The 17,500-nt window shown below is 38.0% G+C and overlaps 1 protein-coding gene across 1 annotated transcript in view; it reads right to left on the bottom strand.

Annotated features, from left to right (window-relative positions):
* Positions 1-17,500, bottom strand: part of LOC115215437 (short transient receptor potential channel 3) — a 404,833-nt gene that overhangs the window by 46,574 nt on the left and 340,759 nt on the right. The window contains exon 5 of the mRNA XM_029784603.2: positions 3,172-3,348. Coding sequence (XP_029640463.1) covers positions 3,172-3,348 — 177 coding nt within the window. The remainder of the gene's footprint in view (positions 1-3,171; positions 3,349-17,500) is intronic.

Below are 17,500 nucleotides of genomic sequence, written 5' to 3'. Positions count from 1 at the left end.
TATATATATGTATATATATATGTGTATGTATATGTATGTATATATATATGTGTGTGTATGTGTGTATGTGTAGGTATGTATAGGCACACATGTGTACGTATGTGTGTGTGTATGTATATGTGTTTATGTATGTATGTGCACACATTTATTTTTTTATTTTTATTTTTTATTTTTTATTTTTTATTTTTTATTTATCTATTCCTTCATCTAACTACCACTGACTCCTTGACCACTCCCCCAAGTATGATATTTTGCGCTATGCCTACCCCCAAAAAAGTCCCCCCCCACCACTCCTTTAAACCTGCCTAAATGTATAAATGCTAATACAATTCTTGTTAAATAGCTTCCTGAAGATTTCTCTTGAATGAAACACTAGTCCTGTGAAGCTCCTTCTATATAATAAATATATATATATATATATATATATATATATATATATATATATATATTATATAATACTGGTTTCAAATTTTGGCACAAACTAGCAAGTTCTGGGGAAAGGGTAAGTCGATTATATGAGCCCGAGTACTCAACTGATACTTGTTTTATCGACTCCAAAACGATGAAAGGCCAAATCAACCTCGGTGGAATTTGAATTCAGAACGTAAAGATGGACGAAATGTCGCTACGCATTTTGCTCGACGTGTTTAGCGATTCTGCCATCTCGCTACTTTACGAATAACAAATATATGGACCAACAGAAAGCTTTTATAGGCTGTGTATAATGAAGAAGAGCAAAGGTAGGATAGAAGAGCTACAATTAGAATTTATAGATAAAAGTATATATGATATAAATGTCTTGGAAAATATAAAATTGAAAGAAATAGACATTAAAAAAATCAATAGAATTTTAGAAAATAAAACCACAAAACAATGATTTCGACTTCCTAGGATGCTGGCATATGTAACAAAAAATAACTTTAATCATTGAGTAACTGGAAATGAAGGGTTACTTTTTATAGAAAAAATATAAAGTTAATAAGTGAAAGAAACACTGGAGAAGTGATGAATAAAAGACTATCGAGATCAAAAGGTGAATACAGAGCCGCTATTATAGATTCTTATAGCAGTGACTGGAAAGTAAATGTCACTTGAATGCAGTGCGTGACTCGTGCCTGCTTCCGCAAATTTCTAAAAGTACAGCAGAAACATGTGACCTATATAGATTACAGAATATGCTGACACTATGGATAGACATTCGATCATGTTGTTTTAAATTACGCTGCACAGTGTGTGTGTAAAATACAAACTTCTACATTTCGATGCAGGTCGGCAACATGAAGACAATGTACTTAATTCGATTCTACGAAATGTGTATAAATAAAAAGCACAACATCTCATGAGAAATGTATCTGAAAATGACAACGTGATATATAATATATACCTATAATACATTATATATATATGATATCTATCAGTCGCCATGATAGATCGGTAGCCACTCCACACATTTTTTTCTCTCCTTGTTTCTTTCTGTGTTCCTTTCTGTGGAAGAGCTTAGGCTCAAAACGTAAAAGACTTTTTTCAATTCATGAGCGTTATACTAATACATCTGTTTGTTTTCTATACCACCTGTCTTTGTCTTTTTTCGTTACTTCTCTCTCTCTCTCTCTCTCTCTCTCTCTCTCTCTCTCTCTATATATATATATATTATATATATATATATATATATATATATTATATATATATAAAGAACAATCTTACTTAGAAAGGGATGCTGCGTTCTGTCATGTAATAAATAAATAAAATATATGCATATATACATACATATATGTACGCACCTACCTCTACATGTATATATACATGCATATATGGGTACAGGACACCAAAAAAAAAACGTCGAAGACAATGAGAAGCGAAAATATAAACACAAAACCAAGGAAATGGACATTTTTTTAAAACAACGAAAAAATAGAGTACAGGACATACAAAACAAGGAAAATTCCCCTTCTTCAGTCGCCTTAATTTCATCTACTCCACGTTTCGAAGGTCAAGGCGATACATGACTTCAATGAAATTTTCCTTCCCGCGAAAATCAAATTAAATAAAATTTGAGATTTTTTTGCGGAGGGGTAAAAATGGTAACAAAAACAGGACAGTAACGACAGTACAAAATATAAACAGTAAAAGACAGGAAGAGACGTTAATCTGTTCTCTCTAGCGTCTCAAACAATAGCGTTCGTAGAAAAAAAAATCTCGTTTGGCTTAACAGACCTTCTTGTTTGTGTTACTGTTATTCTCCGCCACACACACATACACACACACACACACATATATATATGTATAAAAAATATATATATATAAATACAAAATGGGACAAGAATGCAAAACATTCAAATAGACGATACAAAAAACGGACGGGTCATTCGAAGCCTCTAATCTTCAGTCAAGAACCGGATCAGTTTTATAGTAAATATTCTTTTCTAATCTAGGCACAAGGCTCGAAATTTTGGGGAAGGGGAGCCAGTCGATTAGATCAACCTCAGTATGCAACTGGTACTTAATTTTATCGACCCCGAAAGGATGAAAGGCAAAGTCGACCTCAGCGGAATTTGAACTTAGAACGTAAAAACAAACGAAATACTTATTTCTTTACTACCCTCAAGGGGCTAAACACAGAGAGGACAAACAAGGACAGACACACGGATTAAGTTGATTATATCGACCCCAGTGCGTAACTGGTACTTATTTAATCGACCCCGAAAGGATGAAAGGCAAAGTCGACCACAGCGGAAATTGAACTTACAACGTAAAAACAGACGAAATACCTATTTCTTTACTACCCTCAAGGGGCTAAACACAGAGAGGACGAACAAGGACAAACAAATTAAGCCGATTATATTGACCCCACTGCGTAACTGGTACTTATTTAATCGACCCCGAAAGGATGAAAGGCAAAGTCGATCCGGCGGGAACTGATAATAACTTCTGAATTGCAAGACTTCTTTTACGATGACAAACGATTTAATCGACTGGTTTTACAGAAATATACCAAATGGCATCTTTAAATAAATAAAATTTACGTGGGTATCGACGGCCGTTACATCAGAGATTAAAAAAATAAATGTGAGAATCCAAACAGCTTTCTATCGTTCGTAACAATCTCAGACAATATTATATAAATAATTAACACATTAAAGATGACCCAACGATCTTCTAAATTATCATTACCTTTTTCTCGTTGAACTGTATTGCCATTTTCAAACGTGATAGGAGTTCATATGTTTCATCTTCACTGGACTGTCCACTTTTGTTCAACAATATCTCAAGCTCGTCATGTCCTCGTACTTTATCGAGCAATTTGACGACATACTGACTCAGCTGGTCAGCTAATGAGAGATAATCATTCTGAAAAATAAAGACAAAATCCTCATAAAAATTCATGAATAGCATCAGGTAAAATAAAATGTTCTCAAATTGAATTAAATATTTATAATAATTTTTTTATTGCCCATAGGGGGATAAACATAGATGGGACAAACAAGGACAGACAAAGGGATTAAGTCTATTACATCGACCCCAGTGCGTAACTGGTACTTATTTAATCGATCCCGAAAGGATGGAAGGCAAAGTCGACCTCGGCGGAATTTGAACTCAGAACATAAAGACAGATAAAATACCTATTTCTTTACTACCCACAAGGGGCTAAACACAGAGAGAACAAACAAGGACAGACAAACGGATTAAGTCGATTACATCGACCCCAGTGCGTAACTGGTACTTAATTTATCGACCCCGAAAGGATGAAAGGCAAAGTCTACCTCGGCGAAATTTGAACTCAGAACTTAACGGCAGATGAAATATCGCTAAGCATTTCGCCTGGCGTGCTAACGATTCTGCCAGCTCGCTGCCCTTATAATGCATTTGTCAGAAGTACAGCGCAGATGACACTTCGAATAAGGGTGGGAGGTGATTTTGTTGTGGCGTCGAACCGGGTGACGGAAGAAACCTATCATGTAGTGCATTGGAACTGTTTCCCTTCCAAACAGTTTCTGTCTGCCGAATTTCACGCGCCATGCTTTGAGATCTGATAGAGCAGCTGAAGCAGGTTTGAAACCAAGGTATTGTTTTCTGCCGCAGTTTGACTTACACTTATAATACATAACCTGCTATAAACTCTGCATAATGTTGATCAATCAATCAGTCAGTCAGTCAGTCAGTCAACCTACCTACCTACTACACACACACACACACACACACACAATTATGAATTCAAGAATTGATGCTGTATGGTATTTGAAAAACCTGTGATACTCCTATGTTGTTGTCCATATACATACCCCTATCCAAGTTATTTCGCTGAGCTCATTTCTGTTCAATTTATGCAGATTATCTGGGCAATAATTATGAACACTCAGGGTAAAGTTTACGAAAGGCTATACCCAATAACACACCCACACACATATATACATATACATACGTTTTCAATATATCAAAATTTGGCAGTTTACTCTAAGTGAAGCGCTTCGTCCAAGAGAGTAGCTTGTCAACTTTTGATATAATAAACATATCCATCCACTCCAGCCAACATACTGAGTTCTATAGCAGATAAGGGTAAAGACCCCCTTCGATCATGAATGGCCATGGGATTGCACCCAGAAAGTTTCCTCCCGAGACAAAAGTCCGGGCAAGGTTGTTTATGGAAGAACAGCAGTCACCCATGCATACCAGTCTCCTCTCTCCACGCCACCGACGTTATCCGAGGGATAAGGTAAAGGTCGATACAGTTTGGCTGAGCGAACAGGAGCAACATGAAATAAGGTGTCTTGCATAGCCCCTTCCGAGAATCGAACTCACTACCTCAATGATTGTGAGCCCAACGCTATGACCATTGAGCAAAACACCTTCACTATAGCAGATAATGCGTAAACTATATTATTTTTGCAACTCTAAGGCGGCGAGCTGGCAGAAACGTTTGCACGCCAGGCAAAATGCTTAGCGGCATTTCATCCGTCATTACGTTCTGAGTTCAAATTCCGCCGAAGTCAACTTTGCCTTTCATCCTTTCGGGGTCGATAAAGCAAGTACCATTTGAGCTCTGGAATCGATATAGTCGACTTCCACCCTTCCCTAAATTGCTGGCCTTGTGCCAAAATTGGAAACCAATATACTTTACAAATCTTACATTACGATCTATCTATCTATCTATCTATCTATCTATCTATCTATCTATCTATCTATCTATCTATCTATCTATCTCTCCCTCTCTCTCTCTCTTTCTCTCTCTCTCTTCATATATTCGTATAGTGCAACATTAACCTGAAATTGCTGGACAAATAACGTGTATAAAGAACTTCATATTAATTTCTGTTAGTATATTGCATATTTTATTCCTTTATCGTTTGTATGTTCTATATTTATATATATGTGGAGGCGCAATGGCCCAGTGGTTAGAGCAGTGGACTCGCGGTCGGAGGATCGCGGTTTCGATTCCCAGACCGGGCGTTGTGTGTGTTTATTGAGCGAAAACACCTGAAGCTCCACCAGGCTCCGGCAGGGGGTGGTGGCGATCCCTGTTGTACTCTTTCTTCCAAACTTTCACTCTTTCTTCCTGTTTGTTGAGTAACGCTGCGATGGACTGGCGTCCCGTCAAGTTAGGTGGGGGACACATATGCCACAAAAACCGGGAAATCGGGCCCATGAGCCTAACTAGGCTTGAAAAGGGCGACAAGAATGTTTATATATCTAAAAGTAATACAACTCAATAGATAATTGCGCCTATGTTATTTTATTCGGTTATAAATTCACATGACTAAAAACCCGAGACTTAAGTGACATATACTCTTGCATATTGAGATCTATTTCCTGTGTTTGTTTCAAAGAAAACGATATGTGTGTGTGTATGTGTGTGTGTCGTAGATTGTGTATAAAATGGTTCACTAGTTCACTATCAGATTAGACATTCTCCTAAATATGTAATACCACTCGGTCAAATGCTTATCTAAGATTATAAATATTATTGATACTGTATCGACAGACTGATTGATAAAGTTGCCTGAGAATCTAAAGTGAAGTAAATCGAAGTTTAATCTCCTTAAAACCGATATATCACTTTGTTTTACTAGTGAATGTTTCTCTGTAAACATAGGAATCAATGATTTGGATTTCGAAGAATTAACATGATTATATTATTAGTTAGTAAATGTCAGAAGGGATTAGTGATTTACCACCTCTCAAATGTGATCGTCATTTTAAAGATTTCGAGCTAATTCTTCAGTGCATGAGCAGATTTAGATTGGAACCTGGTAACCTCTCGGCACAACCACCAACCTTACAGAATCGCTAAACATAAAGATCATGCGGAGCAGTTGGATGAGAAAGTAATGAAGTACTTTGTGAAGTTTTTGCGTATGTTATCGGATAAATGTCATTTAGAAGATTTTAGTCTTAGACACTTAATATGTTTGGAATATCACGGCGTAAACTGATTACCTACACAATATATGTTCTAATTTATCGATATATTTACGGTTTGTAGTTAGTGCAGGTATGGTTGGGGGTGGGGTTAAGACGTTTGATTTGCATCTTTGTAGTTTCGGGTTCTGTCCCTCTATGAACACCACGGGCAAATGTATTTTTACTATAACTGCTTGTTGACAAAAGCCTTGTGAGTAAAATTAGGTTGACGGAAATGTGGAGAAGGCCGTCGGTAGGACCTTTTCAGTTCTTGGTATGGGGTGCCATTAGTAAAGTCCATATTGTTGCATGCATGTAGCCAAGGTCTTCAGCCCGGGGATGACGTATTCTCCCTTCTCCTTCCCGTTCTCCAGTCTCTGATGTCCTGAAAAAGGTCACGTTCGTTGCCCTTCCAAATGGAGACAAAGGTTTTAAGGAGATTAAACTTCGATTTACTTCACTTTCCATTTTCAAGTTACTTTATCAATCAATCTGTCGATTCTGTATGAATAATATTTATAATCTGATAAGCATTTCACTGAGTGGTATTAATGAGAAATAGATTAATGTAAAGAATCGGTGCGTAGAAAATAATTCTAGCACCGCAAATAACAACTAGAATAGTCATTTCTACTGTAGGCACTAGGCCTGGAATATTGGGGAAAGGTGGCTAGTTGAACACGTCGATCCCGGCTTCCAACTGGTACTTATTTTGTCGATCCCGAAAGGATGAAAGGCAAAGTCGACTTCGGTGGAATTTGAAATCAGAACGTAAAGACGGGCGAAATGCTGCTAAACATTTTGCCAGCCCGCTGCCTTAATAAATAATAATAATAATAATAATAATAATAATAATAATAATAATAACATGTTAAAGATACCATGGAATCATTGCTGAAACATGTGAAGATGTCCGGCATCATTAAAACTGATAATTGTGTAAAGAAAAGAAAACGCTGAGAGGAAAAGAACAGAAAAGAAGGAACAGCATGGAAGGAGAAAAAATACGGTCAGTTTTGCAAGAGATACGAACGCCAAGACAGATATAGAAGACCAGTGGGTATGGGTGAGGAGAAGTGACCTGAAGATCGACAGAAGCACTTATATTCGCAGCACAAGAACAAGCGTTAAGGACTAACTATGTGACAACACTATGGACAGCAACAAATGCAGAATGTGTGGTGAGAGCGGTGAAACGGTATGGTACATCGTTAGCGAATGCCCGAAATTGGCACAACACAAATAAAAAAGACGACATGTCAATGTGGCAAGAATGATCCGTTGGGAGTTCTGTGGAATTCACGTCCTAAGAAGAGCAAAGACGTGGTATGAGAAAACCCCAGAAGGAGTCACCGAGAACGAGAATTGCAAAAACCTGAGAGATTCAGTGATTCAGTGCATTACCGGAAGAGACATCGGAAACCGGACATTGTTGTGGTGGATAAAAACGAAAGAACATGCATGATAAATGACACAGTATGTCCCGGTGACAACAGAATCAAAGAGAAAGAAGAAAACCTGAACAACTACGATTTGAAGGGGGAAATACGAAGGTTATGTTCAATAAGGACTGTAGACGTGGTACCAATAGTAATTGTTGCACTTGGAAGTATCAGCACTAAACTATCAACATGGCTGATTGGTACAAGTGTGAAGGTAGAACACCTACAAAAATCAGCATTGCTTGGAACTGTAATATTTTTCGCAGAGTTCTTGAAGCATGACCAGTAAACAAGTGTTACCTTAGTCTGTTGGCTATGGACAGCACACACTTTTCTTGATACCCAGAAAAATAAGCTAAGAGATTTCATCAAACGATAATAATAATAATAATACAAGATGAGGATAATCGTGATAGCGACGACACTGATAGAGGAACTATATATTATCCAAGAACTTTATGAGATGTTGAAGTTAGTTTAAAGATCATATACTTTAACAATAGTTGAACAAATAAAAAGAAGAAAAAAACGAATTTCATATTGTCTAAATCTTAACGAAATTTCTTCGGGGAAGAATGTTAATGTTTTAACAGGATCGATATCAGGAGTTGAAAAGATGGTAAGCTTTAAAAATAACTGCTCCTTTCTCACTTTGATATATATATTTTTATTGATTTAAACTGGAGAAAGAGGCTGTATCACTGACCTGAGCAGGCCCTCTGAGAACCGTGAGATTGACTCGGTTAATATTCTTGAATAACTTTTAGATGATGACCTCGGGGTAAGACACATACAGTGAGATGAGGGCCCACGATCTACTAAGAAATTACTGATCGCAGTGGTTGATGCGGAGTCAGCGTAGGGGTACAGACTGTGTGCCAATATAATATGAATAACGAGAGAAGAGACAAGTGAATCGGAAGTACCTGGGTACAGCAGCTAGCACCGAAGAGAGCAGCAGAAGAAAAGCAGGTTAGAATGTATTGATGAGCGACTTCCTGTCAGACAGGCAAGTGGCTTTACTTTGGGCGCTGTCTAAAATATATGAATACTTATCAGTAACCCCACTGTGATATTTTTAGAGTGTTAGAAGTTGTTCCAGATGAACACACTTCTCTGAGCAGCTCTTAAAGTCCTTCACTGAATATATAAATACATACATATATATATATATAATATATATATATATATATATATATATAATATATATATATATATATATATATATATATATATATATATATTTCTTTATTGCCCACAGCGGGCTAAACACGGGTGGGGGGGGGAAACAAGGACAGACAAAGGGATTAAGTCTATTACATTGACCGCAGTACATAACTGATACTTATTTAATCGACCCCGAAAGGATAAAAGGCAAAGTCGACCTCGGCGGAATTTGAACTCAGAACATAATGGCAGACGTAACTCCCTCCCCCCCCAAAAAAAAACGAAGAACAAGCACAAAAAACAACAATGCGAGGACGTGGTAAATGTAAAGTATTAGCAGACGCTCAAGGAAGGAAAGAAAGGGTGTTTTACGTTTCGAGCAAAGCTCTTCTTCAGAAAAAGGAGACAGAGGAAAGTCTAATAGAAAAGGAAGACGGAGAGGAAAAAATCGGCAACGATTCACATGTGGTTACATTTTGAAATGTGTATATATAATATATGTATATATATATTATTAAGGTGGCTGGTCGCAATTTAAAATCCGAAATGCACAAGTAAAATCGTCACTAAAGTGACCAAGGGTGTAAATCAGCACCAATTGTGCTAGAAATAGCAGTCAAAACAATTCTTAGCCACGAGCCGAATCAGCCTCTGATTGCTGTGGTCTTTTCTATAAACTGACAAGGCGAGTTCAATTTAACCCTAGGCAACGGAGTGTCACTGATGAAGATTAATCTAATCTGAAATCATCGATTATCTGACACTCATTTGCTGCAGCGAGTTGTCTCCCTTGTCAGTTAGGAGATAAGTGCTTTTCCCGTGAATAAGAGATGCTTTAACTCTTATTTCTAGCAATGCTGGTGCTGACTTTAGTGACTTATATATATATATACACTAGCAGTATCGCCCGGCGTTGCTCGGGTTTGTAAGGGAAATAACTATATAAGCATTTTTTAGAGAGTTATAGCAAAAAATGCATTAAAAATGGAATAAAAAATGATGGTAATTTTTTTTTTAAATCGTAGACTCATCGTAGACGCGCGCTAATACCCAGAAGGGCTCGATATGAATCACGACTTAAACTGCACCGCAAAATGTGGGAGTAGTTAGGAATCTAAATCGTAGGAGACAGACACACAACTTCACTTTTATATATAAAGATTTGTGCAACAACTAAAACATTCGGTTGTGCAAATTGTTTGCACAGGAAACCTGCCCTGTGTGGCGATTTTTGCCGTTTTTGTGGATCTGTTTCAGCTTTTTTAGCGATTTCTGTTTTGGCGACTTCAAGCCATGAAGTCGTTGTTCTAAAAGAACGCTGGTCTCCTTGACAACGCTTTACGACGTTGATTTTCTTACACTCCCTTCCCCACAGCTTCACGAGGGAGGGAAGAAGGGGGAGAAGCAACACAGGTGCAGGTGTGAGCATGGACGCCAACTCCGCCGCCATCGACACACGGATAAAATATGCCTTAAAATGGAAAAAAATTATGGTATATTATTTTTAAAATCGTAGACTCATCGTAGACGCGCGCTAATACCAGAAGAGCTCGATATGAATCACGACTATAAGATACCCGAATTTGGTTAAACTGCACCGCAAAATGTGGAGTAGTTAGGAATCTAAATCGTAGGAGACAGACACTCACACAACTTCACTTTTATATATATATATATATATATATATATATATATATATATATATATATATATATACATACACATACATAACTGTTGCATATGCGTAAATATATGTATGCGTGTGTGGCATGTGAGCAAGTATATACTGAGAAAGAAATACGAAAGAGAGAGAGAAAGAGAGGGGGAGAGTAGGCGAGAACGGGAGAACGATATTGATAGGAAATTGAAAGAAACAAGATGTCTGTTATGAAAGTGGAAACTGTAGCACTAATTACACACGCACGCGCACACACATACTCACCCACCCACACACTCTCATCTCCCCTACAGTAATCAATCTTATATAAGAAACTAACAAACTAAAACCATTTCGTATGATCAAAATATCATCGAACTCACATTACAGAAATAGGCATTAATAACATTACTTTTGAATTCACCTAACGTTACGAGAAGAAAAAAAATTCTCATTTTACAGTGTTTTATTTTCTCTCTCGGTCTCTTCTGAATATACTTAATCTGTTGCCTTAATTACTCGCCAGCTGGATCAATTTCAATTTTTTTTTTAATAGAGAACCAATCTGAGCATTAACCATGTATATATAACTGTGACATTTGGAGCTGATAGTAGTTCAAGTTCCAACAAATCAATATAGCTGTCGAGTTCTCATCAGATTTTCATTCTAAACAGTTATGGTAGCACTCTAATTACGTTTAATTTCTTTTTTTGTCAATAGAAAACGTCACGCAGTTATTTATAGCCATCATACGAAATGATATTACTCCATTTACATCAAATATTCCCACCACGAGAATATTATCTATCATTATTATATAAATTATGTAGCATTGTTATATTCTTGATGCAGATGAAGAGTGGGCGAATTATTTAACTTTGATTAAAAGAATATATATAAACAAAACTAGTTTTATTGATATGTTGTTGAAAATATATGCAAAAGTTCATGAAAGAGAAAGATTGAGACGAATATGTAAACTAGTAAACACAGCAGTGAGTCTAAATGCTCGTACGAGCGCAAAAAGCAGCTTACAAATATAAACGAAATGAATGGCATTTGACCGAAGTTTTTCATTTCATAATAATGTTACCTATGCGAGACCTTACAGCGTCTATTGAGGCACACAAGCACATACAGAGATACGAGTTCAGTTGTACGAATACGTTTACTGACAAGATGCACTTCTACGCAAAATTGGTATGTAAAGCAGCACATTGTATATTATAAGAGTTGGTTTGACTCTTATTTCTAGCAATGCTGATGCTGACTTTAGTGACTTTATATATATATATATATTGTGTATTTATATATATATATATATTGTATATATATATATATGTATATATATATATATATTGTATATATATATATTGTATATTATTCAGCATGAACAGAGTATATACATTTGCTTTAATGACTTTTATATATACATATGAAGTAACTGTGTGGTAAGTAGCTTGCTTACCAATCACATGGTTCCGGGTTCAGTCCCAATGCGTGGCACCTTGGGCAAATGTCTTCTACTATAGCCTCGGGCCGACCAAAGCCTTGTGAGTGGATTTGGTAGATGGAAACTGAAAGAAGCCGTGTGTCTGTATATATTATATATATATATATATATATATGTTTATGTGACTGTGTTTGTCCCCCCACCATCATTTAACAACCGATGTCGGTTTGTTTACGTCCCCATGATAACCCAAATTTACTTCTGCAGATCTTCCTGCTAATAAAATAATTTTTACATGCATACATACACATACATCCGTACATATATATATATATATTATAAATTGCTTCCCAACCTCATGGTTTCAGGTTCAGTCCCACTGCGTGGCACCTTGAGCATATGTCTTCTACTATAGCCTCAGGTTGACCAAAGCTTTGTGATTGAACTTGTTAGACGGAAACTGAAAGAAGGCCGGCGTGTGTGTGTGTGTGTGTGTGTGTGTGTGTGTGTCTGTTCCCCCATCACCGCTTGACAGTCGGTGTTCGTGTGTTGACGTTCCTATAACCTAGCGGTTCGTCAAAAGAGATGATAGACTAAGTACTTGGCTTAAGAAACAAGTTATGGGGTCGATTTGTTCCTCTCCAAGTAGAAGAATAAAAAGAATAAAAGAATATAAAAATAGATAACTTCAGGAAGAGTCTTACATCTTCAACGAATTCATTATAAATTATACTTGTCATCCTCAGCTTAACTCAACGACCAGGCTATCAGATGTTGCTACACGTCGCTGGTCACAATGCGCTTCGCATTGTTTTAGCCTTCAAATAACACCACCCCGCTGGCTAAGCGAGCAGACCAACAGAAAAAAGAGTGAGAGAAAGTTGTGGCGAAAGAGTACAGCAGGGTTGCCCCCCCCCCCTGCCAGAACCTCGTGGAGCTTTAGGTGTTTTCGCTCAATAAACACTCACAACGCCCGGTCTGGGAATTGAAACCGCGATCCTACGACCGCGAGTCCGCTGCCCTAACCACTGGGCCAATGCGCCTCCATACACACACACACACATCCTATTTTATTGAAGCCGAAAAGCTTCACAAAGTGTTACTCTATTTCATGTAACTGTTCATCAGACAGTCGTAATAGTTCAGACTAATATATATATATAGTCTAAATTATGCGCGCGCATACACATACATGCACAAGCATACACATACATGCACAAACATACACTTACAGGCACGAGCATACACACACAGGTACGAGCATACGCACAGACACACACTCACACACACCTATATAAATGTATATATACATATATGCACATCTAACTGATTCACACACATAAATATATGCATATATGCGTGCAAGTGTATGCATATGTGTATTTGCGCGTGTGTATGCGATTGAGTGTGTGTGTGTGTGTGTGTGTGTGTGTATAGCATGTGTTTGTTCTGTCTATTAAAAAAACTGCTTGATGGGATGCATGCATATGTAAAACTATCTTATGTGATATAAAATATATTGACCTCTAAATAAAATAGATCGGAATATCGATAACGTTTGATTCTCTTCCTTTTTTTTTTATTTATGTCAGGTGTACAATTAGGAACAGTAAAATTGATAATATATCTTATGCACATATTAAACCAGGTAATTATGAGGTTTTAAATGGCAGTTTTCATGCTCATATTTTCTCGAAAGAAGCTGTTGATGTCATTTCACAGTTCCAATCTATATTTCACTTCGGTCCATTTAGAATTATTTTCTACGTTCTATAGGGATTATGGTAAATTAAATTGTAGTAGCTTAAGTTCAGCAGAATTAAATGCTCTATTTTGTTTGGGAATGCGGTATGGAATATTGTGAAATTTGCGCTTTTTCTAAAGCAAGAGACTTTGCTCTACATTTTAAAACTGATGTAGTACTTGCATTGTTCAATTAAATGGAGTCGCATGAAACGATCGTACTGCATTACCTCTGGATATCCTTGTTGCTTATTTTGATTGTAATCGCCCCATTTTGAATTATATGGATAATACCATACCAAATTCTGGAGCCTTTAACTTAAGTATCATATTCAACTGAATCTAAATTTTTACTGAACTTATATATATATATATATACACATCTTCAGCAGAATTCTATAACTTCATAGCGGCAGTTATAGTGTTGATTTAAAATTTGGGCACAGGGAGAGTAAGTTCAGGGAGGGGTTTAGTTGACCCTAATGCTCAACTAGTACTCATTTTATCGGTCCCGAATTGATGAAAGGCAAAGTCGTCATCGACGGAATTTTAACTCGAAACGTAAAGACGGACGAAATGCCGCTAAGCATTTTAACCGGCGTGCTAACGATTCTAGTGTCACTTCATGATGTATGCTGCTCTCACAAAAACAACAACAACAATAATAATAATAATAATAATAATAACAATAATCCTACGAAAGGAAGGCGGTAGGAGCCTAATCCAACTTCCAGTAAAATTATGCGTAGAAGTTTGACTTTCTTAATTTTCGCTGTCATTTGCGATTTCCTTTAATCATGATTCAATGTAACCGCGTTTGACATAAAGCATTTGCATGTTTCCAATAATCCCCTATGTCAGTACAAATCCGTTTTATTCTCAAAATTTAGGATTTCGGATTTAACCGAAATATATAATGTGGATGATCAGAGCAGCGACAGAGGTAAATGTGGGATGACGGGGTTTTGCAAAATAAATCTGTCATTATTTTGCCTCCAGAAAACATAACTTTTGAGTCCAAAAACTGAACGCTAGTTTTTAAAAAACTAGACTTTAATATTATATTGAACTTAAAGCCGTAGTTTTTAGCATAATTAGAACATAGACTATCGTCAATTCTTTCAATGTTATACGTTAAATACATGTATTTTACAGCACACCAGTGTATCATGAGATGAGGAAACCTTGTTTCAAATAACTCTACAAATGATTACAATTTTCCTCCAATATTGAAATTAATTTCAATAATAATGAAAATATTCACAGTAACTAAGTGGATTAAAAAAGTGGATTAAAATTAATGTATTCAGAACGAATGAATTTATTATACAATCAAAGATAAGAAAATTTGGCTTTATAGCTAAATCATTATTTCGGAGGTGTACTTGCTACGTAGCAATGGCTGAATATGTATCATTTAACGCCTACCTAGGTGATGTCATTCATCAAGAATTGACAAAATTTATGCCATTAATAATCTGTAGAATACACAAATTTATCCAACCAACCAAACCAACCAACCATCCATCCATCCATCCATCCGTTCGTCCGACCGTCCGTCCGTCCGTCCGTCCATCCATCCATCCATCCATCCATCCCGCAGCTCGTCTCTTTGGCCGAACTGCAGTCGTGGATCAAACAGAGACCGAGGCTAGGCGAATGGCACCGTGAGTGCCGCGTTGCTCTCAAGCAACTCTGCCGTCCGGGACCAAACCTGTGCGACTTGAATTCCACAAAGGCGTCCTATAGTAGAAGGGCGGTGCGATGACGCTCTCGGGCAGAATCTGGGCATCGACGAGGAACACCTGACCCGCCTGTTCAGGACAGCTTTAGGGTCGGGACCTATGGGCAATTACCAGAGATCCCTAGCCTGATAGTGTTACTGAGAAGCATTACCCATTCGGATAAGCATTACAGGCACGGTTCGAGACACACCGACCGACTTGTCCGAGATGCGGTCAGAACGATGAAACCGTTCTGCACGCACTCGTGCAGTGTCCAACCTGTGAGCTTAAACCGAACGGCTGCTGTCACGTGTGGGACGAGTCCGCCTGTCGGCCGAGTCTATTGTGACAATTGCTCCGCTACCTTCCCTAAACCAGGAAGGCAAGGCAGTCTTCATCGTACTGGTAGCCATGGTGAAAGAATCTGTGTGGTGGACTCAAGTGAAAGGATTAGAGACAAACACTTACCTCTCTGGCCAATCGCTCATGAACTTTTTCAAGTACCACTTGAAAAGGAAGGTGAGAATAGAGAGGCAAATTTTGTCTCGTGAATGTTTCAATGGGTGAGTGTAGCAAAGATGGTGCGTGTTGGTGATGAAACCACTTTGAGCATGATCCTGTGAATCGAAAAAAGAGAGAGAGCACTTTGGTCTCAAGTGTTTAATCCCTCCCTGCCTGAGGTTGACGTGATCTTGCTTTTCACACTTTTAAAATTTTTTCTGTGAAACACCATGCCTTTTGATCGTTTTTTTTTTCTCACGATCCCTTTGATCGGAATTTTATTTTTCTCTTTTTTTTTCTATTTTCGAAAAGAAAATCTCTACATTGTATTTTGTCCCTTCTCTGTTTGCCCTGTGTGGCTAATAAAGAAACTTATCTATCTTGCACGAGCGACAAAAACATTTGTCCAATTATTTCGGACCTGTGGTGGGCTTATGCCGAACGGCTGCTGTCATATGTGGGACGAGTCCGCCTGTCGGCCGAGTCTATCTTGGAAGTTGCTCCGCCACCTTCCCTTAACCGGGAAGGCAAGGCAGTCTTCATCGTACTGGTGGCCATGGTGAAAGAATGTGTGTGGTGGACTCGAGCGAAAGGATTAGAGACAAACACTTACCTCTCTGGCCAGTCGCTCATGAACTTTTTCAAGCACCACTTGAAAAGGAATGTGAGAATGGAGAGGCAGGTGTTGTCTCGTGAAAGTTTCAAAAAAAAAAAAGGTGGATGAATGTAGCAAAGATGGTGCGTGCGAGCGACGAAACCACTTTGAGCATGATCCTATAAATCGAAAGAGTGCACTTTGCTCTCAAGTGTTTATTACCACCCTGCCTGAGGTTACCGTCTTTTCTGTAGGCTTTTCTTTCAACGGATAAACCTAATCTTGCTTCTTACATTTTAAAAATTTCTTCTGTGATACACGATCCCTTTTGATCGCCTTTGTTTTCCCTACCCCTTTTGATCGGAATTTTACTTGTTTTTTTTATTTTTCCGCTTTTTCTCTTTCATTTTGAACAGAAAAGCTCTACATTTATATTTGTCCCCTCTGTGTTCAGCCCTGTGTGGCCAATAAAGGAAGTTATCTATCTATCTATCTATCTATATCTATCTATCTATCTATCTATCTATCTATCTATCTATCTATCTATCTAAGCATTCTATAGGGGATTAGTGGAGGGGAGGTACGACGACGATCTTGGGGCAAACCTGGGCGTCGACGAAGAATACCTGACCCGCCTGTTTGAAACGACATTCGGGCCGGGACCTATGGATAACTTCCAGAGATCCCTGGCCTGGCGGTGCTACCGAGAAGCGCTACCCGTTCGGGATAAGCTCTATAGGCATGGCTCGAGAAACACGGGGCCGACCTGCGCGAGATGCGGGCAGAGCGACGAAACCGCTCTGCACGCAATCGTGCAGTGT

The sequence above is a fragment of the Octopus sinensis genome, linkage group LG1 (genome assembly GCF_006345805.1).
Source record: "Octopus sinensis linkage group LG1, ASM634580v1, whole genome shotgun sequence".
NCBI lineage: Eukaryota > Metazoa > Mollusca > Cephalopoda > Octopoda > Octopodidae > Octopus > Octopus sinensis.
The sequence above is the reverse complement of the archived record's forward strand: the minus strand, read 5'-3'. Positions and strand labels throughout refer to the sequence as shown.